A 21,373-nucleotide genomic window follows, 5' to 3' on the forward strand; every position below is an offset into this window, starting at 1 on the left:
AGGAGAAGCCAGCTGGCAGCAGACCAGAGCCAGGGAGGCTGAGAGGGGCCTTCCGTCACCTGGGCTGCCTTCCTCCTCAGTGCTTCCCTTCCCTTCTCTTCCTCCCTGCCTTCCTGCTGCAGCCTGCCCTTTTGGTCTCTTCCTGGGGAGGACACTGTGACCTCCTGGAGTGCACGCTGGAAGGCAAGGGGCTGCATGGATGAGAGAAGGTAGAGCCACCTCCTGGAGGTAGCTGAATGGGCAATTAGCTCTGGGGAGGGGCTACAGGTGGGTGTGTAGGCAGGTACCTTCGAGGTGTGATTGCTTGATGCGATCACTTGAGCCACACACCCCAGCCATTTTTGCTTTAGTTCTTTTTCAGGTAGGGTCTGCAGATTTTTGCCTGGATTCAGCCTCTAACCTTGATGCTCCTACCTATGCCTCCTGTGTAGCCGATGTGTGCCACCACACCAGCTTGTTTCTTAAGACAGGGTTTTGCTGCTGGGTGCTGGTGCTCACGCCTGTAATCCTAGCTACTTGGGAGGCTGAGATCACGGTTCAAGGCCAGCCCAGGCAAAGTTCTGGAAACCCCCATCTCCATAATAACCAGAGCAAAATGGACTGGAGGTGTGGCTCAAGCAATAGAGACCCTGCTTTGCAAGTGTGAAGCCCTGAGTTCAAAACCCAGTCCCCCCGAAAGAGAGAGACAGAAAGAGTGCACGCTGGCCCTGAATCTCCATTTTTATTTCTGCCTCCCCAGTAGCTGAGATTATAGGTGGAGATCTTTAGAACTTTATTCCTTAAGGGTAACCTCAAATTAAAATGCAAATGTCCCCAGAGGGATAAGACTGTATTTTTTGGCCTTTAGCACTTCCAGGAAATTAACTGATCAGCCAGCTCTCTGACACTGGCAGGCTCTGGGATATAGGACCCTAAAGGAGCCAGGGGAGGGATTCCCATAGCTATGGGGCAAGACCCAGCAGGGGGGTCAGCTCTGAATCAGAAGGGGCTCCATGACTAATATACCTGTTTTGCATGGAGGGTGGGGATTGTGTTTAGTAGTTTAAATCCCACATCATAGTATGTCCTTGACTAGCTACGTGAGTCTCAATTTCCTCACCTAAAAACCAGCGATAATAGACGGCTCACAGGATTGAGATGTCAGGATTAAATGGAAGAAAGAATGTGACATGAGGAGCACAGAGCCAGTCATGTCGCAGACAGTCCATAAACACCAACTATTAAAATAACTCTGCTGCTCGGTATTTGGAATCAGATCCTGAGTGGCTGAGTTGGGGGGCTGGTGTTTGGGCACACGTGATTGTGGACCCCTTAGGACATGGCTCATCTGGGACCCCTCACCTTCCAGTTTTCATCAATCTGCTGGACGGCCACTGCCCCACTCTGTACTCCATCCTGATGCTCAGGATAGAGCGCCAGGACCACCCTAGGCCTGGCCTTGGCTCCAGAACATTCTGGAGCAGCTGGTCTCCCTGCCAGTCTGTACTCAGCAGTATCTGTGCCCTGGAGTGACTTCTCCAAACCTTCCTCACTCTGCCCTAGGCCACCTGTAAGATCTGCATATGACCTCTGTCTAACTTTCACTGGGGAAATAGAAGCCTTGGGGTTAGCACCTTCTAAATGTTCCTGTACTCATGTTACCCAACATGAATATTTCCTCTCCTCTCCAGGACTGTGCTTTCTTCCAAAGCCAGTCCTCCGCTTGGCACAGACCGATCTCTTACTCTCTGCTGACACCTTGGTCCACCCAGCACCACCATGACAGCCAGCCTTCCTCTCCACGCTTCGCTCTTGCTGCCTGTGAACACGGTTGCCTCCCCCTTTCTTGTCCTCCTCCTCCTCCTTCTTTTGGTGGTGGGTTGGGATCAGGGTTTGAACTCAGTGCCTCAAACTTGGAAAGTAGGTGTTCTACTGCTTGAGACATTCGTCCAGTCCATTTTGCTCTCGTCATTTTAGAGCATGGGGTGGGGGGTCTCACAAACTATTTACCCAGGCTGGCCTCAAACCTTGATCCTCCCCATCTCAGCCTCCCAACTAGCTAGGATTTCAGGCATGAGATACTGGTGTCCAGCTTGCCTCCTCCTTTCTTAAAACCCTTCAGTCAGTCTTGCCCCTCCCAAGTTACCCTCTCAGCACCCTCCTTTCTTTCCACCGGTTCCTCTGCCCTTCCCATCAGGAGGCCATAGGGCCTGGGCATCCAAACCAGAGGATGCCACTTCTCTGGGCACCTCTCCGAACCATCTCCTGTGTGCTGGCCCCTGCTTCCCTGGTGGTTTAGTTTCTTGGCCCTTCTTTCCTCCATCTTCTCTCATAATACTGACCTTTGCTGAAGACGTAGGTGCCCTGAGAGCTGGCCACCTAGTTTTCTGTCATCCTTTCTGGTCATGCTATCCCTGGCTATTTCTTTCTTCCAGTCCAGGGTGCTATTTCTATTTTTTGTTTTATTGTTGTTATGGTTTGGTTTGGTTGGTTTCTGTGGTCCTGGGCATCGAAGTCAGAGCTCTTATCACTTGAGCCATGCCCCCAGCCTGCCAGTGAGTCATGTCGCTTTTTGGGTTAAAAAAAAGTGGGAGGGAGTTAAGCCTTCTATGATCCCCTGTGGCCCACAGACTATAATCTCACCCTAGATGGGACCCAAGCTCCCACCCCCAATGTATCTCAGCATCCCAGCTCTACATTCCAGCCCTATTTGCTGTTCCCATACTGAGCTAGTGCATCCCTAAGCCACACCATCATTCCTGCCATTCTCTTAGACACTTTTTTTTTCTTCATAGTTTCAGACTTCAAGCTCATCCTTCAAGGCCTACTGCAAACACCTCCTGCTCTGAGAAACCTCTTCATTTCCCCTGCTGACTCCCTGCAGGGGGATGTCTCTCTCCCTGACTCCCCATAGCCCTAACGCTGCCTTATCTGGCAGGGTGCCTCTCCACTTGCACAGCAGTTATCTGTAGGCAGACTTCGTTCTTTGTGAAGGGGCTGCTTCACTCCACTCGTTTTTCTGCTCCCCATGGGGCTGTGTTCACTGCAGAATGGGCACACAGTGGACAGATGAGACAATATGTGACTGTAACCAGGTGGGTGGGTGAGTAGGTAGATGGATGGATAGTTAGATGCATGGTGGGTGGGTAGATGGATAAGCATTTGGCTGTAGTGTATAGCCATGTATATAGCTCCTTCAAAAATGGCCATTGGCAAACTAAAAATGAAAACAAAGTGAGAGGGAGCACACAGCTCTTCAATGTGTAACTAGAATGTGTTCCGATCCTTGGGCACCTAGTTTAAAGCATTTCACAGCTGGGTGTGATGATGCATGCCTGTAATCCCAACTCAGGAGGCAGGAGGATTGTGAGTTCAAGGTCAAACTTATTGAGACCCTATCTCAAAAACAAAATGCAGCCAGGTAATACTCAGTAAGTAGAGATCAGGAAGATTGAGGTTCAAAGCCAGCCCCAGGGAAATAGTTCTTGAGACTCCATCTACAAAAAACCCATCACGGGTCTGGCAGTGTGGCTCAAGCAGTAGAGAACCTTCCTAGCAAGTGTGAGGCCTTGAGTCCAAACTCCAGTACCATAAAAAAAAAAAAAAAAAAGCCACCCAAACCCCATCACCAAAAAGGGCTGGTGAAGTGGCTCAAAGTAGTAAGAGTACCTGCCTAGCAAGCATGAGGACCTGAGTTCAAACCCTAGTGGTGCCAAAAAAAAAAAAAAAATATATATATATATATATATAATATATAAAACAAAAGGGCTGGGGAGTGTGCTACAAATGGTAGAGGCCTTGCCCTGGCTTATTTATTTTTATTTTTAGTGGTACTGGGGTTTGAACTCAGGGCCTCACACTTGCTAGGCAGGCGCTCTACCAGCCCACTATCCCCATTTTAAACATGAGAAATAGGAGGCACAGAGAGAGTAAATAACTTGCCCAAGATCACAAGACTTCTGAGTAGCACTACTCAAGCCCAAGCACTATGGCTTCAGGCAAGTCCATGCTTATAAACCCCAAGTTATCCTCCTTGTTCCATCTTCTGTAGACTACAGCTCTCTTCACTTTGTGACTTCTTGCTAGCAGATGGACAAGCTTGCCACTGCCACACTGGAGCCCGTGCAGGGAGGAGGGGAGGGAAGATGGCTGAGAGAGTCACCCGGGAAGAAGACATGGGTTGTGGTCACAATCTACTGAGCAGACAGGACCTGAGTCCCTAGGTACCAAGACAGCAGGACTGGCCAGGACCCCTTCCCGCTTAAGTTCTGCACTGACCAGCAGTGCGGTGGCCCTTGGGAGCATTCTCAACCGGGAATATTGAGAATTCGTGGGGCGCAGGATGCAAGATGTGACGGAGCCCCAGGGGTACTTTACCAAGTGTGTAAAGCACACAGGAACAAGAGGCTGTAGGCTCCTTCCTGGGGCAAGAGCAGCAGCTCCAGGCCATGGCTTCACACCTAACGGCTAAGTTTCCAGGAAGAGGGGACCCAGCAGATTGAAGGGCAGTGGCAGGATTGGGAGAGGACCAACACAGAGCCAGGGAGAAGGCCTGGAAGCGGGGCTCCGCCCTGGGCAGTGCAGAATTGACAAGGCTGGGGATGCCGTGGCCGCATGTCCTGGGAAACCGGCTGACCCCTGCCGTCATTTCCTCTGGAGCCAGAGAACAATGGGTCAAAAACAAGTGCAGCGGGTCGGCATTGCAGCCTCCTGGCAGCACGCTCGCACGCACGCAGGCTCCGGGGCTGAGCGGATGGCCAGCCTGCGTCCAGCGCCGCGGGGACCCCGGAGCCTGACCACCCTCTCGATCGGCGCCCCCCCTCTCCTTCTAGAGCCACCCGGTGCGCAGCAGCCTGGAGAGGCCCGAGGGATGAAGACGCGACCGCGCGGTGGGACGCCCTCGCCGCGGGATCCCGGCCGCGCCTGACGCCTGTCCCCACCCCGCGCGCAGCGGCCTGCGAGGGAGCGGCTGCCGCATGGAGCGGCTGCAGAAGGTGCGCGGGCTGCACCTGGGCAGGGCGCGGGGACCGGGTGGGGCCGCTGCCAGCCAGGGCCAGCTCGGGAGTCGACGGTGCCACCTGGTGGCCGCCGCCAGGCAGTACGCCGGGGCCCCGGAGGCCTAGGGCAGACCTGCGTCCATCCCCGCCCCCACCCCCGCCCTCGCACCCACGCACATGCCCACCGCAGCCTTCTCGCTCTCCCTAGCAACCTCTTACCTCCCCCGGGAGCGTCAGCTCCTCCCGAGACTCCAGTGTGCCCGGCTCTCCCTCCAGCATCGTGGTGAGTACCCCTGTAGGCCACCTGCACCTCCGGCTGGGCGAAGGGTGGGGCGGGACCCCGCTTCACCCAGAGCCCGGGGTGGTGGTCCTGCCTGCACTGCCCGGTGGAGAGAACCCAGACACCCAAGCAGGCTTCCCCGCTACTCCCGCACCTTCTGCTCTGGTTGCACTCAAAGGCAACAACTTAACACGATGGAGCGTTAACTTGTAAAAGTTAGCATCTTTTCTTGATAATAAATTAAGTGGCCTTCTGCACGTCTGTTCCATTTGTGCCCCTTCCCTTCAGGCCAAGATGGACAACCAGGTACTGGGCTACAAGGACCTGGCTGCCATTCCCAAGGACAAGGCCATCCTGGACATTGAGAGGCCTGACCTCATGATCTATGAGCCTCACTTCACCTATTCCCTCCTGGAACGTGTGGAGCTGCCCAGAAGCCGGGAGGTGAGGGGGGCTTCTGGGCAGTGAGGGTTGCAGACCTAGGAGACAGTGGTGAGTGGAATCCCTCTGAGGCTGTTTTTCCTGAAGGCCAGCCTCACAGAATGAGCAAGTTGTGCACAGAAATCAACCCAGTGTTTGTGGAGAGCAAGCAGCCAGAGCTGGCAGCTGGGGCTCAAGGATTGGGTGTGGCCCGGAAGTAGAGAGCAGGGGCAGCCAGAGTGGGGTGTCCTGTGGGAAAAGGGTGGGAATAGCCAAAAAGAGCTCAGGAGTGCTGCACTTGGAGCTGAGGGACTGGTGTGCTGTTGTTGCTTCTGTTTCCCTTCCTGTCTCTTACTGGTGATGGCTCTACCTGTGCACCCCCACAAAGTAGCAAGGGTACCTTCCCGTACTTTGTCACTTGTAATGAAGAAAAGGGTAGTGTCACCGCCAAGCAGTGGGCCAGAACTATGGGATTTTTAGGACCTGGCCAAGGAGTCCAGACTTCATCCTTGGCTGCTTGTTGGTCTTGTTCCCGACATTCCTTGTCTGGCTTTGAGGACAGGGCCGTAGCTAGTCCCCAGCTGGCCCACAGAGCACCAGGCACACTGATCCAAGATCCTGTGCTGCTCCATGCTTCATATAGAGACTCAGGATTTGGCCTGGAGAATTCTGAGAAGAGGAATGATGCAGGCCAGACTGGGAATTAGCGAGGACCTAATTAGTGAGGACCTAAATAGCAAGAGAAAAAGAAAGTTAGCTAGGAAAGTATGTGGAGTTGGGTGGGGATTGAATGGCCCCTCTTAGGTTCTAGGGACACCAGTTTAATCCTACTTGTGACTCTAACCAGCCTCTTTTCCGTTCACAGCGCTCACTGTCACCCAAGTCCACATCCCCACCACCGTCCCCAGAGGTGAGTCTACCTCACCCCTAAAACTTGTACACCCCACTGTCATGCCCCCAACTCCCCTTCCCCCCACATGTCCAGACCAAGCTTGGCAGAGCCCAGATGATAGAATCAGCAGATTCTAGCTAGTCACTGGTCAACTCTATTCATCCGTCTGTCTGACCCAGGCTTCATTTAACCCTTTCTCCCTGGGTAGGAGCAGGTGAGGGTCTTTGAAACTCCTTGCCCTGGGCTTGGGGTGTGGGCTTTGGGGTGGGAGGACAGCGAAAAGTGGCATGAGATGAAACAGTCTACATGTGGGTTGGGGAAATGGGGATGCAGCAGGAGACTGGAAGCTGTACAATTCTGCTTTGCAGGTGTGGGCAGAAAGCCGAACCCCTGGAATCATCTCTCAGGCTTCGACCCCAAGAACCACAGGAACTCCCCGGACCAGCCTGCCCCATTTCCACCATCCTGGTAGGTGTAATTGTCAGTCTGGCTGCATCCTTTCCCTGTGACTTATTTTCTTCTTCAGGACCACCAAGCCCCTACTCTTAATCCCCTATAAACTCTTCACAGACCTGGCTGGACCCCATGATGTCAGGACCCCAGGCAAAACTCCCAGTGATGGCAGGTCTATCACCTCTTTCCTCCCACCCAACCAGAAAAGTACAGAAAGTCCCAAGACCCTAAAAGACAGTGCCAGGACCTCCAGTTCTGTCTTGGCTCTTGGCCCAGTCTATTTGGCCTACTCCATTTGTCTACATTCCCAGTGTCCCCTGCCATCATCATATCCTCCTTCTCATCTGATCTTTTTCCCTCTCTCAGAGACCACCCGCCCAGATTCCAACATCTACAAGAAGCCACCCATCTACAAGCAGAGAGGTGGGGGCTCCCCTAACTTCCCAGGGCCCTTTGTTTGCCACTTGCTGGGGACCTAGGCCATGTACTGAGGGCTGGCTGAGAGGGGGCTGGGAGAGAACAAATTTATCGAGCATGTAATATTTGCCCTGTGCTTTTTGTTGCATGTTGATTTTACATCAGGGATTTCACAGGTGTAAGGGTGCTAGGGGCTCAGGGTGGCTCGGGTTGGCCTCAGGGAGGGCTATGTGGGATCCAACTCACCTCCATCTGCAGAGTCCATGGGAGGCAGCCCTCAGAGCAAGCACCTCATCGAGGAGCTCATCATCGAGTCATCCAAGTTTCCCGCTGCGCAGCCCCCTGATCCTAACCAGCCGGCCAAGATTGAAACTGACTACTGGCCATGCCCCCCATCACTGGCTGTTGTGGGTAGGAAAAACTAGGGAGAGGACAGAGGGAGGTTAGAACCTTTCCTACTACTTTGTCTTGGCCCTTGAAGCCCTGTGAACCCAGGCCCACTCCACCCCACGCCCTGTGGCTCCTCCCAGGCTTTCTGCACCTTAAAAAGCCCCTTGGCTCCGTGCTCTCCATTCCCTTCATCCCTGTCATGCTGCTGTGAGGGGCCCATCCTTTTGTTGTTTTTTTGTTTATTTGTTTTTGAAACAGAGTCTCATTGTGTAGCCCAGGCTGTCCTTGAGCTCCTGATCTCCTGCCTCAACCTCCCGAGTCTGGGATTGATTGTAGGCGTGCACAACCAAGCCAAACGAAAGGGCCCACTTCGTAGTCACTCCTTCTCTTTTTGTTCATGTATTTGGTGACTCAGTAGACATTTCTTTTTTTTTTTTTTTTTTTTTTTGTCAAAAGAAAAAGATGAGAGTTTATTGGAGCCCAGATAAAGTCGACTGAGCACATCCAGGCCATGGAAGGTGTGCATGTCAGTAGACATTTCTTAAACTTCTGCTATGTCTTAGACCCTATGATAGGAGCTCTGGGAGAGAGAATAGTAAGGGAGAAGGTCTTGGTCCCCAGTGAATTTAAGTCATGTGTGTTTCCTACACAGCTTCACAGCAAGAAGAGGAAATGTTACTCTTATTTTACTATTATTGTTGATTTTAGTTTTTGGTGTGGGGTATTGAACCCAGGGCCTTGCACATGTGCTATCAATGAATTACATCCCCTACCCCTTATTTTATTTATTTTTTTTTGAAGGCACTGAGATTTGAACTCAGGGCCTCATGCTTGCTAGGCAGGCGCTCTTACCACTTGAGCCATTCCTCTGGCCCCCCCACTTACTTTATTTTTAAAAAGGATTTGTAACACTGAATGTGGAGGTGTGTGCCTGTAATCCCAGCTACAGCTACATGGGAGACTGTAGCAGGGGGATCCCCTTTTTTTTTTTTTTTTTTTGGCCATACCAGGTTTGAACTCAGGGCTTCACACTTGCTAGGCAGGCACTCTTTCACCTGAGCCCCTCCACCAGCCCTTTTTTGTGTTGGGTTCTTTCTGAGATAGGGTCTCAAGAAGTATTTACCCAGAGCTGGCTTCGAACCTTGATCCTCCTTATCTCTACTCCTGAGTAGCCAGGATTATAGATGTGAGCCACCAGCGCCCCGCTTCAAAGCTGTCTTTGACAACTAGCAAGACTCCATCTCTAAAAATATGATATTAAATAAATATTATAGTATATTAAATACACACTATAAAATATAAAAGTAAAACAGAATTTGTAGTGTTCTCTTTGAGGTCCATTCAGCACCTGAGAAGTGCTCATTGCATAAGCAGCCAATTGACTGCTCTTCCTCTTGTGCGTGTCTCCTAGAGACAGAATGGAGGAAGAGGAAGGCATCCCGCAGGGGGGCTGAAGAAGAAGAGGAAGAGGAAGACGATGACTCTGAAGAGGAGATTAAGGCTATGAGGGAGCGTCAGAAAGAGGAGCTCAGTAAGGTAGCATATTCTCCCATCCCCACCCCTCCTGCCACACACACACCTGTATCTTTGGGAGCAAACATTCTGTTCCCATAGATACTCTAAAGTGTTCCTCCAGAAGAGCACCTGTGTAAGAACAGGTGAAAATGTCTCTCCTTTTCCAGGATCCTGAGGTGCCACTTTTGAAGGGACATCTGGCCTTCAGGCTGCTTTGGGGGAATGATGTTATAGTCAAAAGCACAGAGAAGGGCAGGCCCACTAAGGCCAGGCTTCAGCAGACTGGACAGGAAGGGGAAGGAGACTATGGGCTATGATCCGGGGGAGGGGAGACAGGTGAGAGTCATGGAAGGCCATTGCTGGTGACATGGGTTTGTTCTCTGGGCATGGTGACCTGGAACAGGGAGGCCATTGTCACAGAGTTCCACTGAGCAGCTCTGACGAACCTAACTTGGCTTTGTGTAGATAAGAGCCAGGGGCTCGGTGGGCCCCAGGCATGAACCAGCCACCTGAGAAAACCATCCCTAGACCTGAGGGTACCCAACTCTGGACTTTTTGGAGATGGGAATGGAATATCTAAGTTTCAGCTCCCTTTTCATCTCTCTCGCCTCAGGTTACTTCCAACTTGGGAAAGATGATTTTGAAAGAAGAGATGGAAAAATCATTGCCCATTCGGAGGAAAACCCGCTCCCTGCCTGACCGGACACCCTTCCATACCTGTGAGTGCCCTGGAAGGGGCTCAGGACCTCCTGGACACACATGCTCCCCTTATGGCAAAAATATCAATCATGGGCCAGCAGTAGGTGGGAAGAGAGACCAGCACAAGTAAGGTTGGCAAGTTTTCAAGATTTACCTAGCACTTTCTAGGGGTCTGCCATGTCCCAGGCACTAGAGCCTCTGTGAGTGAAAAATACAACCTTGCCCTCCAATAGCTTTCTGGTTGATGGGGAAAACTGACATGGAACCTGGATTTCAGAGCAATGTGACAGGTGTTGGGATAGAGGGCACAGCAGGTGTCTTAAGGGGCCTGAAGCTAAACTGTGTCTTGGAGAGACAAAGTGAGTGAAGAAGAAGGTGGTTGCAGACTTTGGGACAGTGTGGGAATAAGGTTAGGGAGCTTGAGAAACCTGGCAGTTCAGAGAACAGCGAGGAGCCAGGATCCCAGAGCACACCTTATATTAAGACAAAGATGGGTGCAATGTGCCAGAGTTTTGAGTGCTGTGCTCTGGTTACTCCAGCTCTAGCCTGGACTTCCCTAGAACATAGTGGCTGGAGAGAGCAGGGAGAGAGCTGGGAACCCCAAAATGAGAGCTATAGGCCTCTTTAAAGCTTGGCCTCAGAAGTCACACCATGTTACTTCTGCTGCATTCTTTTGGTCAAAGCAGGTCACCAGGCAGCTTAGACTGAAGGTGGTAGGGAGATAGGCTCTGCTTCTTGATGCAAGGAACCAAGTACAAGATCTCATTGCAAAGGCAAGCAGGATGCAGTAGAGATAGGGGCCATGTTTGGAAACCACCAGCCACTCTCCAGTAGTTTGAGTGTCACTTTTCCATCACCATAATGAAATACTTGAAGAGGGCTAATTTTATAGAGAAAAGAGGTTTATTTAGTTCACAGTTCTGGAGGATCATGCACCTGTACCTGGTGATTGCCTTCTTGTTGACAGTCTTGAGTGGCATAAGTAATACATGGCAAAAGAAAGGAGTATGGGTGTATATCTGGTCTATATCTTTTTTTCTTGTTGTTTTTATATTTTTATTAGCATATATTAGTTGTACAGGGGGTTTCATTATGACATACGACATTTACATATGTGCTTACAATGTACTCCATCATTCTCTCTCATCGCTCCCCCACTTCTTAGAATCATTTCAACAGTTTTCATTGTTCTATTTTCATGTACAAAAGTACATCAGCCATATTCACCCTCTCTGTTTAACCCTCCCAAACTCCCTTTGGTACCCATCCCCAAAGAGGACCTGTTTTACCTTTTTTGGTAAGTGTATATTAATTGTTCAAAGGAGTTTCACCAGGGTATTTCACCCATGTATATTGTACTTTAAGCAGATTAACCCACTCTATTACTTCCTGTTCCTCTATCCCCCCAGGTTCCCTATTAGTCAGCAGCTTTCATGTGTTTCGTTACACCATCTTCCTAAACAGATGCAATGTATTTCAGTTTTTTTTTGGAGTCAGCATTTCTCTGTGTAGCCCAGGTTGTCCTTGAACTTGAGATCTTCTTGCCTCAGCCTCTTGAATGCTGGGATTACAGATGTGCACCACTTCCAGCCCTGGTCTCCACTTCTTTTTTTTTTTTTTTTTAATGGTACTGGGGGTTGAACCCAGGGTCTTCCATTTGCTAGATGCATGCTTTACCACTTGTGCGACACTCTCCAGCTTCTCTCCCGCTCCTCTGTCTTCTAAAGCCACCAGTGTTCAACTGTGGAGGCTGATAACTTTATAAGTCCTAATGAGCTTCCAAAGGCCCCACCTCTAAATATCATAATTGGATTAAGTTCCCACCCTCTTGGCACCTCACAGTGGGGGTTAGTGTTCAACATTTGAAGCACTGGGGGACACACTCAGACGGTGTCCAAGCCATAGTACTGAGTCCGGGCTAGACATCTTCATGGATCCAGAGAAAAGGGGATGGGAGCTGAGAAATACCTAGAAGATCAAATCCACTGGATTCAATCCAGTGGCTGATTGATTATGAGGATGAGGAAGAGAGGAGTCAAGGCTTTGTCTTGGGTGCTGGGGAAAACAACTTGGAACTGAGATACCAAAAGGCAGGTTTCTGGGGAAAAGAGGAAGAGACTGGTTTCGGACTGGCCTGAAAGCCCCATGTAAAGCCTGTGGGTGGGAACTGAGTTTGGCTGAGTTAGGTGCTTAAGGGTCTTCGGCTTATATGTAGTAGTAAAAACGGAGAGAGAAAATGAGGCTGTACATAGAAAGGAAGGGAAAGGTGCCTAGGCTTCCCTGAAAAACATGTCTAACAAAGATCCACTGGCAGGAATGGTAGAGAGGAGCATGGGAAGGAGATGGAGCCTCACAATGTGGGGGGCTGGCCTTGAAAGGCCTCCTCCTCTGAGGTTGAGGGCTCCATCTGGGAGCAGGCCAGGTGAGAAGCTGCTACTTGGTTGAGCAGGAGGGTGTGAGGCTCAGTGAGATTGGATGGGAAATGGTGCAAGGCTTACCTTTGTAGAGAAGTTGATCTGCAAGGTTTAGTTTCTGCCTCCATAGCCTGGGGGAAAAGAGGAGATCTTAGGTTGATCCAGGGTTAGTGTTTGGTAAGGAAGACCCCTGAGGGGCCAGGCCGCCCAGTGGGGGTGTGGGTGAAAATTGTTAATGTACTCTGCCCCAAGGCAGAAGCTGAAAAGGCAAGGATACCAGACTAGGGCAATGGAGAGATAAGAAACTGGAGATCTGAACCAGGCATGATGGGGTAGGTCTGTAATCCCAGCACTGGGGAAGGTGAGGGAGGAGGATCTGGAGTTTGAGGCCAGCCTGGCTTACATAGTGAGTTCCAGGCCACCCTGGGTTACATGGCTAGACTCTGTCTCAAAAAAACAAAAACAAGCCAGGCGCCAATGGCTCAAGCCTGTAATCCTAGCTACTTAGGAGGCAGAGATCAGGAGGATCAGGTTTGAAGCCAGCCCATCTTCACAAGATCCTATCTCAAAACCCTTCACAAAAATAGGGCTGGTGGAGTGGCTCAAGATGAAGGCCCTGAGTTCAAGCCCCAGTACCATAAAAAAAATCCAAAAAAAACAAAAAAGAACCTAGAGAGAAGAGATTGGTGAGCCGTGGCAGGGGTGGACTGGGTGAGCTACACACAGAAAGAAAGAAGGCTAGGAGCAAAAAAAGAAACCTTCTCCATGACGTCTGTTTTGTCTTTCAAAAGGTGAATAACCAGATGCCTACCTCAGTTTCACTTTTGGCATCCCTGGACTTGTGAATGGTTCATGATCATGTGATGTGTAGGTAACGTCAGATCTAATCAGCCTTAACAGTTTCAAATCATGAATAGACTTGTCCTTTCCATCTATTGGTAATCTTAGAATTGTCTTTCAAACTCAAGGGAGGAAGGAACGCAAAAGCTTCATCAAAGTCCCAGATGAACCCTTTCCCTGATGACTCAGTTAGAGATGCAGTCAGTGCTTGTGGAAGTCCATGACTCACTTTCTCCCCATCCCCCAACACACACGCACATGGGCAGTGGGAGTGTTCATGGCAGGGGACAAATTCTGTGCTCCAGAAGCAGGGCTGCTACCATCAGGGTACCATTCCCCCCACCCTGCTCCTTCCCAATCTCAAAGAAAGTAAGCATTCTAGAAGTGATTTGAAATATGAGAGCTTCATATGAGCTTTGTAGGTTGAAATTTGGTCAGTCAGTGGAACTATCACTGTATACTCATTGTTGCAAGAGTGTGAAATGCTTCAGTGATGAATGGTGATTGTGCGAGCCAATGGTGTTCTATACAGGTTAAGTATCCCTTATCCAAATCTTAAAAATCTTAAAGGGTTTTTTCCTTCAGATTTTGGAATATTTGAATAGACTTTATCAGTTGGAACAATAATCCAGAAACCAAAATCCCAAACTTTTTGAGCATCAAGACCAGCAAGACTCAAGAAATTTGGAATTTTGGAGCATTTCAGATTTCAGATTTTCAGATTAGGGATGCTAAACTTGTAGGAAAGGAAGTGTTAGGTTCCCCAAACCCATTTTGTTCTCACTAATTGAACTTCCAAGTAACAGATTTTACAAGAATGTTTTTTTGTTTTGTGTTGGGTGCTGGGGCTTGAACTCAGAGCTACACCTTGAGCCACTCCACCAACCCTTTTTTGTGATGGGTATTTGCCCAGGCTAGCTTCCAACCGTGATCCTCCTGATCTCTGCCTCCTGAGTAGCTAGGATTACAGGTGTAAACCACAGCGCCCAGCTTGATAAGAATGTTTTAAGAAGATAGTTATTTATAATTTTGAATCTAAATAAATAAATAAATACGCTAAATAAATTTAAACAAAAAAAAATGCTTATCAAAATGACTGCTATACCGAGCAGTTTTTTGTTGTTTTGTTTGTTTGGCTGTGCTGGGGTTTGAACTCAGGGCCTCACGCCTGCTAGGCAAGCACTCTACCACTGGAGACCCCACCAGTCCAACAACTGCTATACAATCCAGCCATTTCTTGGAAACAGTGGAGTTTTGAGACCTGTCCACACTAAGAGTCTTAGGTACAAAGTTCTTTCTAGGTCAGGTGTGGTGATATACCTCCTGTAATCCCAGCACTCAGGAGGCTGATACTGAAGGGTTGAGTTTGAGGACAGCCTGGTCTACATAGGGAGACTGTCTCTCTCAAAAAAAAAAAAATGCTGTCTAGGAAAACACACTACTGAAAGACAAATTTCTAGAATATCAATCCACAGTGCTTAAAAGCTTAGAGGTCTTATAAAAGCACAAGTTACAAGTGACATCCAGTAATACAGATAGGAATTTGTTTCCTTTGGCAGTACTGGGGTTTGAACTCAGGGCCTCACACTTGCTAGGCAGGCGCTCTACCACTTGAACCGTGACTGTAGCAGGTGATGCTAGCAGCTGACTATGCTGAGATGATGCTTGTCCATATGGTTGTTTGTACTGTAATGTCAGGTGTTGAAATGTGTTTGCTAACAGTGTTAATAACATTGTAACCGTTCACTGATTTCACTCAGAGTGCAGACTGGTTTGTATATCCTACAGGCTCATTTCAGAATGGCCAGCCTCGTGAACCGTAGCTGTGGATTTTCACACTCAGGCCTCTGGCCTAATTCTGTACTCAGGACACTTCTAGTTAGAAGAGGGAAGGTGTTCTAGACACTGCAGAAGCCTCAACTTCTATCTCTTACTAAAGGTGGAAGCTGGAGGCCTGCAGAATCCCACTGGGCTCACCTCAACTTCCCTGTCCTGCAGGGAAGGCCAGTGAGGCAGCACTCTTGGGAAGGACTGTCAGGGCCAAGGGACTGAGCCCAAGCCCTCTTGCTCTCTTACAGCCTTGCATTCGGGAACATCTAAGTCTTCATCTCTTCCCTCCTATGGCAGGACTACCCTGAGTAGGGTAAGGTCTCAGGACTGAGGACGGAGGGCTGCCAGGGAGAGGCGTGCATGTGGGCTGCTTCTGAGTGGACTTGGGCGTGCCTGGGAGCAGGGAAGCCCTCAGAGTGGAGGGGATCCTTGAGAATGTCCCCAGTTTCCTCTGATCCTTATGTCCTTTCCTAGCTACAGTCCACAGACTTCAGCCCATCGGGGAGTGAGACTGGAAGTCCAGGTGAGAAGCGGGGCCTTATGTTACTGGGGAGCTGGAAACAGGGTGTCCACAGGCTGCCTGATGGTTGCCAATGTCTGTGCATGGTCAGGGAAGCTGAGCTGGTGGGTAAGGAATGGGGTTGAGGGAGGGTTGAGCTGTTGGGTAAGGTAGAGGCCGCTTCTCTGGGAGCTGCCTCTGAACAATGGCTCTTGTCTCCTACAGGCCTGCAGGTGAGTGCCCCCTGTAGGGGAGCAGGTGGAGCACTGGAAGCTGGGGACAGGGAGGGTGTGGGGCCATGGAGTTGCCTGGTGAAGATTCAAGAAGCTTGGGGTAAGGCTGGGAAGGTCCCCTGCCCCACTCTGGCTCACTGAGGCTTTGGTCTCCCCAGAACGGAGAGGGCCAGAGGGGGAGGATGGACCGGGGGAGCTCCCTACCCTGTGTGCTGGAGCAGAAGGTGAGGGCAGGGGACACAGCAGGGGTGGGCAGTGGGGGGACGGAGTCAGGCAAGCTGAATGCTCTAAGGGTTCTCCTGGAAGTGACATGGGATGGCAGCAGGGAAGCTTGGGGAGATGAATGGCAAAATGGCATGAACCCTGATGGCCTCTCCAGGTTGACAAGGGGACCTAGGGAATAGAGGGGTGACATGGACAGGAGACTCTATGAGCCTAAGGGGGACTTCCCTGCCTCCCCAGGTCTATCCTTATGAAATGCTGGTGGTGACCAACAAGGGGCGAACCAAGTTGCCACCTGGTGTGGATCGAATGAGGCTTGAGGTATGCAGGGAGGATGCTCTCCATGGGTACAGGGCTACCAACAGCCCCCACCCCACCTGTTCTGCATGGGTGCAGGGCTACCAACTGCCCCGACCCCACCTGCTCTCCATAGGTTCAGGGCTACCAACGCTCCCACACACACACCTGCTCTGGATGGGTGCAGAGCTACACCCCCCCCACACACACCTGCTCTGCTCCCAATGCCCTCTCCCCAGCCTGCTGTACATGGGTGCAGGGTTACCAGTGAGGCTTCCCCGCTGCCTTCTTCGAGAAGACCTGGGCCTCTGCCTTGCCCCAACAGTTGCTTGGCACAGCCCCCCTCTAGTTTCCACTCACTCAGCTGTCCGTGTGCCCACCACAGAGGCATCTGTCAGCAGAGGACTTCTCGAGGGTCTTTGCCATGTCTCCGGAAGAGTTCAGCAAGCTGGCCCTGTGGAAGCGGAACGAGCTGAAGAAGAAGGCTTCCCTTTTTTGACCACCCACCCTCTCGGTGGTGGCCCCTCCCCGCCGCTATTGCTTCAAGGCTCTGGAGCTGGGGCTGCTAGACCCAAAGCTTCCTCTTCCCAGCAGGCTGGGAGCAGTGGGAGGTGGGGCAGAAGCAGGTGAGCTCTGCTCCTCAGGGAGAGAGGAGCCCAGACCTTTGCAGTCCCAGAGCTGTGTAGTGTGCCCCACAATGGCCAGGGGCCTCCTTTTGACCCTGGTCCCCACTGCCTAGCCAAACTCAGCCTGGATTCCAGCACACAGAGTTAATGTTTGCAACCTCTCCCTGCCTGTCACCTGATATGAAAGTCCTCAGAAGAGGGTGAGGAGAAATGAAGGGGGATTTAGTGGTCAGGTGTGAGCTGTCCTGCACAAAGGGTGGGACTTAGCCAGCAGGGACAGCTTTGGGACCCTGTGTCTGTCCACCCGAGTGCGCCACTCCACTCCTTTCTTACAGCTTCCTGTATTTGAGCCTCTGCTTCTCTGATGGGGGACCAGGCTCTAGCTGGGCCTCCAACAGGGAGGTCACCCTCCCTCCAGCTTGCCTTGTCCTCCACTTGCAATCCCAAGCTTCAAAGCCTCCTTCTCCAGCCCCAGGGTTCCCCAAAGCCTTGGCTAAGAGTGGAGATGCTGCCTATACAATACCTAGTCACCACCAGCCTCTAGGCAAAGTCAGCTAGGATGTCTCCTTCTAGCACCTGTCTAGGGACCAGAGTCCAGGCCTTCAGCCTCCCTTGTCTGGGATCAAGAGGCCAGGATAGGTACATCTCTGAGAGTCCTGACTCCCAGGTCCTACCCATTCCCATGCATCCCCCATTTGCTGTCTACATAATGTAATTTATTGGGGCACCCCTTGCTGCTTTCCTCACCTGTTTCCCTGCTCTACCTAGCCACACTCCCAGCTCTCCTCTCCACATACGTATGTGTATATAATTATATATATATTTTTGCCCAGGTCTGGGTTTTGTTCCTGCTCAGACCCTGGCATTCCACTGTGTGTGTGATCATGCTGGGAGGGGGGACTCTGCTTGGAATTAAAAGGTTGCATTGGGTCCCTAAATCTGTTTGTTTTTTATGAACCATTAGCCCTGGGTCAGAGGGATAGTCAAGAAGCCATGAGTGAAAGTTCACATCCAGGAGATGGAAAGAGTACCTTCCCCCAACTCTAAGCCATAGAGCTGGTCTGGGCAGCCTGTCCATCAGAGACTCTGTGATGGTGGCAGTGATGGGAGGCAGGAGACAGAAAGCTTTGTGTGTGTGTGTGTGTGTGTGTGTGTGTGTGTGTGTGTGTTTGGGGGGTGAACTTGAGAGGGAACTTTGAACAACTGCCCTCTGCTCACCTTGGCAGTCAAGTTCACCTGAGTCTGACCTAGGTGTACCTCCCCTGGGCCCAGGATGCTCAATGTTTGGGAGAGAGGCCAAACACACAAGAAAACTCACCAATATGTGAGTACACGGTGAGCAGACTGCCAAGGATCAGGCACAGAATACAGGAACAGAGAAATAGTGGATGAAAACTAGCAAGAGTGAGGCTCAGGTGGAGGCCAATGGAGGAGGTGGTGGTTTGCTCATGATTGGCTTGGCAAGACCTCCCACAGGGAGCAGACTTGCAGCTGCACATCCATGGGTGGCCGAGGGACATAGATTTGATGGGAGGATTAGAAGGCAGACTGTATGTGGGTGATTGTGGGAGAGGGAGTGGCCTTACCTGGCTGGAACAGACTACAAGTGGATGCATGAAGAGGTGTGCCATAGAGGGACCAGGTGAGTTGAGGAGATGGACACTCCAGGTGAGAACGTAAGACAGGAGCTGGGGGAAGACCCAGGGTCCCCAGATGAATTTCCAGCTCCTTTGGCTAAAACAAAAGCAAAACAGGTAAGAATCACTCAAATTTGAAAATTTATTTTATTAATTTTTTTTTTTTGCATTATTCGTGTTTGATCTTGGGGTCTCCCATTTGCTTGGCAGGTGCTCTACCATTTGAGCCACAGCCCCAATGCAGAACAGTTGTTCTAAATTATAAGAGTTCTGCTGAATTCACATTATTTTATCCCTGTAAAAAAAAAAAAAAGTTCTGTGAAGCCCACAGAATTTTTCCTTTTGTTTTTGTTTTTTGTTTTCTTTACTTGTTTTGAGACAGGATCTTGCTTTGTAGCCCAGGCTGGCCTAGAATTCTCAATCCTCCTGCCTCAGCATTCCAGGTACTGGAATTACAGGTATACACCACCAGCGCAGGGCAGATCATTTTAATCCTTTCCAGCAAATTTGAACATTGTAGAAATAGAAACATTTCACCTGAAGCCCAAAGCTACATACAACCAATGAACTGGGAATGGGGTCAAGCCCCCCAGTTTCCTGTTTATTTGTTTCTTTTGCTGGATGGGATCAAACCCAGGACTTTGTGCATACTGGGCAGGTGCTCTACCAGGGAGCTATATCCCCAGCCCCCTAGATCTTTTTCTTAAGCTGTGTTTGAAGGGAAGTGTACAGGGCAGGCAAGGAGGTGCAGAGAAAACTGGGCTCCACACACACGCCCACTATCAGCACTCAGCAAATGGGTGGAGACTTACCATGCTGGACAATGGGAACACAATGACAAAGGCAGGGAGGCTCCTGTCCACTTAAAGCTTCCAGGCTTTTGAGAAAATGTCAAGGTCATTGAGCACCAAGGGATGCTGGAGGCAGTGTGTGTGATCTCAGTTACTGGGAAATGTTTGTAGTGGGGATTGATTTGACATTTAAGTCTTAAAATAATTTTTTAAGTTCCTGAGAATTTAGAGCTGCTCGTAGTGGGGCTGTTGGTCCCCAAATTTAGTTCCGTGGGTTCCAGACTTTCTTTTTTGGTGGTACTGGGTTTGAACTCAGGGCTATGAGCTTGCTAGGCAGGTGCTCTACTGCTTGAGCCATACCTCCAGCCCCTTTTGTTCTGACTATTCTATTTTTTGACTCTCACTTTTTGCCCAGGACAGCCATGATCTTATTTTTTGCTTCCCATTGTTGCTGGGATGAAAGGTAGGTCCCGCCACATGCAGCTTTTTCTCATTAGCATAGGGTCTTGCAAATTTTTTTGCCAGGCCTGGAAGCAGGATCCTTCTAGTCTCAGCTTCCCACATAGCTAGGATTACGAGTGTGAGCCACCAGCAAAGCCTTTTTTAAAAAAAAATTATATCTTACTATTAGTAATTAGAAAACATAAACTGAATCTTTTTTTTTTTTTTTTTTTTTTTTGGAGGGACTGAGGTTTGAACTTAGGGCTATTGCACTTGCAAAGCAGGCCCTCTTACTACTTGTGCCACACCTCCAGCCCCATAAATTGAATCTTATAGCTAATTATGAAATCAGTGGAGAACAAAGAAGCTGTCTGATGAATAAAAATGTTAAGTCAGTGGTTCTAACACAACAGTTGCATTTTTATTAAGCATGGCATCAAATTTAGTATTGTATTTAGTTGCACAGTATTGAGAAAATCCTGATTCACACAGATAAGCAATTACAAAACTTTGGTGAGCAAATTACTTCACATTCTCCCCACCCAGAGGCAGCAGACAAGGTCCTCTCCTTGCATCTGGGCTCAGTGACTTCTCACTTAAAACAGCTTACTGTCCGTGACTTGTCCACTTCCTGGAAGCTGGTAAGAGAGGCTTTCTTCAAAGGTGAGCTAACCTGGCAGGAGAATTTAATACATCATACATCAGTGGTTCCCAATTCGTTTTTGCCATACGACACATACAGTACATACATGAACTTTTTTTTGGCAGTACTGTGTTGAATTCAGGGTCTCACGCTTGCTAGGTAGGCATTTTACCACTTGAGCCTCTCTGCCAGCCCTTTTTTTCCTATGTTGGAGATTTTTTTTCCTATGTTGGAGGGTCTTGATTTTTGCCCCAGCTGGCCTTGAACTGCAATCCTCCTGATTTCTGCCTCCCCAGTAGGATTATAGGTGTGAGCCACCAATGCCTGGCTTGTTTGTTTTTTGAGACAGGGTCTAACTACATAGCCCAGACTGGCCTTGAATTCAAGATCCTCCTGCCTCAGCTAAGGTTATAGTGTGTATCATCCCTCACCCCCCAGCTCTTTATCTTTTATTAGAGTTTTAAAAATAACATTAAAAAGTCAAATGGAAGGTTATGAACTGCCCCATGCACTCCCATCACGCCCTGGAGTTCCCTGAAACATACAGAGGGGAGAAAGGCTGATTCCCTCCCTCTGCCTGCTTCCCTTACTTGTGAGGATCAGAGAAGTGCAGGAGCTGGACTGGAACCCAGGTGTCCTGCCTTTCTAGGTTAGTTCTCACACACACAAAATGGACTTGTTTCTTTCACTCTTAAATTTTTATTTTATTTATTTATTTATTTGTTTGTTTGTTTGTTTTGCACTACTGGGGCTTGAACTCAGGGCCTTCACCTTGAGCCACTCCACCATTCCTTTTTTATGATTGGTTTTTTGAGATAGGGTCTCGGAAGCTATTTTCCTGGGCTGGCTTCGAACCTC

The 21,373-nt window shown here is 49.8% G+C and overlaps 1 protein-coding gene, 1 long non-coding RNA gene and 1 other non-coding gene across 7 annotated transcripts in view; 1 reads left to right on the top strand and 2 right to left on the bottom strand.

Annotated features, from left to right (window-relative positions):
• Dmtn (dematin actin binding protein) overlaps positions 1-17,941 on the top strand; it is a 28,479-nt gene extending 10,538 nt beyond the window's left edge. For 3 of the 5 annotated variants that reach the window (XM_074055131.1, XM_074055130.1, XM_074055129.1), the window contains exons 2-12: positions 4,812-4,973; positions 5,185-5,259; positions 5,545-5,700; positions 6,542-6,586; positions 6,937-7,036; positions 7,388-7,444; positions 7,697-7,849; positions 9,240-9,364; positions 9,957-10,062; positions 15,375-15,439; positions 15,601-15,786. In XM_074055131.1, coding sequence (XP_073911232.1) covers positions 4,956-4,973; positions 5,185-5,259; positions 5,545-5,700; positions 6,542-6,586; positions 6,937-7,036; positions 7,388-7,444; positions 7,697-7,849; positions 9,240-9,364; positions 9,957-10,062; positions 15,375-15,439; positions 15,601-15,771 — 1,071 coding nt within the window. In that variant the 5' untranslated portion in view covers positions 4,812-4,955 and the 3' untranslated portion in view covers positions 15,772-15,786. Of the gene's footprint in view, positions 1-4,811; positions 4,974-5,184; positions 5,260-5,544; positions 5,701-6,541; positions 6,587-6,936; positions 7,037-7,387; positions 7,445-7,696; positions 7,850-9,239; positions 9,365-9,956; positions 10,063-15,374; positions 15,440-15,600; positions 15,787-15,850; positions 15,859-16,016; positions 16,083-16,320; positions 16,402-16,762 lie in introns of those variants that run through there. The other 2 variants (XM_074055133.1, XM_074055132.1) reach the window with 2 other exon arrangements.
• Positions 8,625-8,698, bottom strand: Trnaa-agc (transfer RNA alanine (anticodon AGC)). The gene has a single exon. It is a non-coding gene; the product is annotated as a tRNA-Ala (tRNA).
• LOC141416928 (uncharacterized) lies at positions 10,931-16,877 on the bottom strand. Its single transcript, XR_012441563.1, has 3 exons — positions 16,738-16,877; positions 12,541-12,587; positions 10,931-12,140 (listed from the first exon to the last, which is right to left on the bottom strand). It is a non-coding gene; the product is annotated as an uncharacterized lncRNA (long non-coding RNA).
• Positions 17,942-21,373: the final 3,432 nt, after the last annotated feature.

This window comes from Castor canadensis, chromosome 14 (assembly GCF_047511655.1).
Source record: "Castor canadensis chromosome 14, mCasCan1.hap1v2, whole genome shotgun sequence".
Lineage (NCBI taxonomy): Eukaryota > Metazoa > Chordata > Mammalia > Rodentia > Castoridae > Castor > Castor canadensis.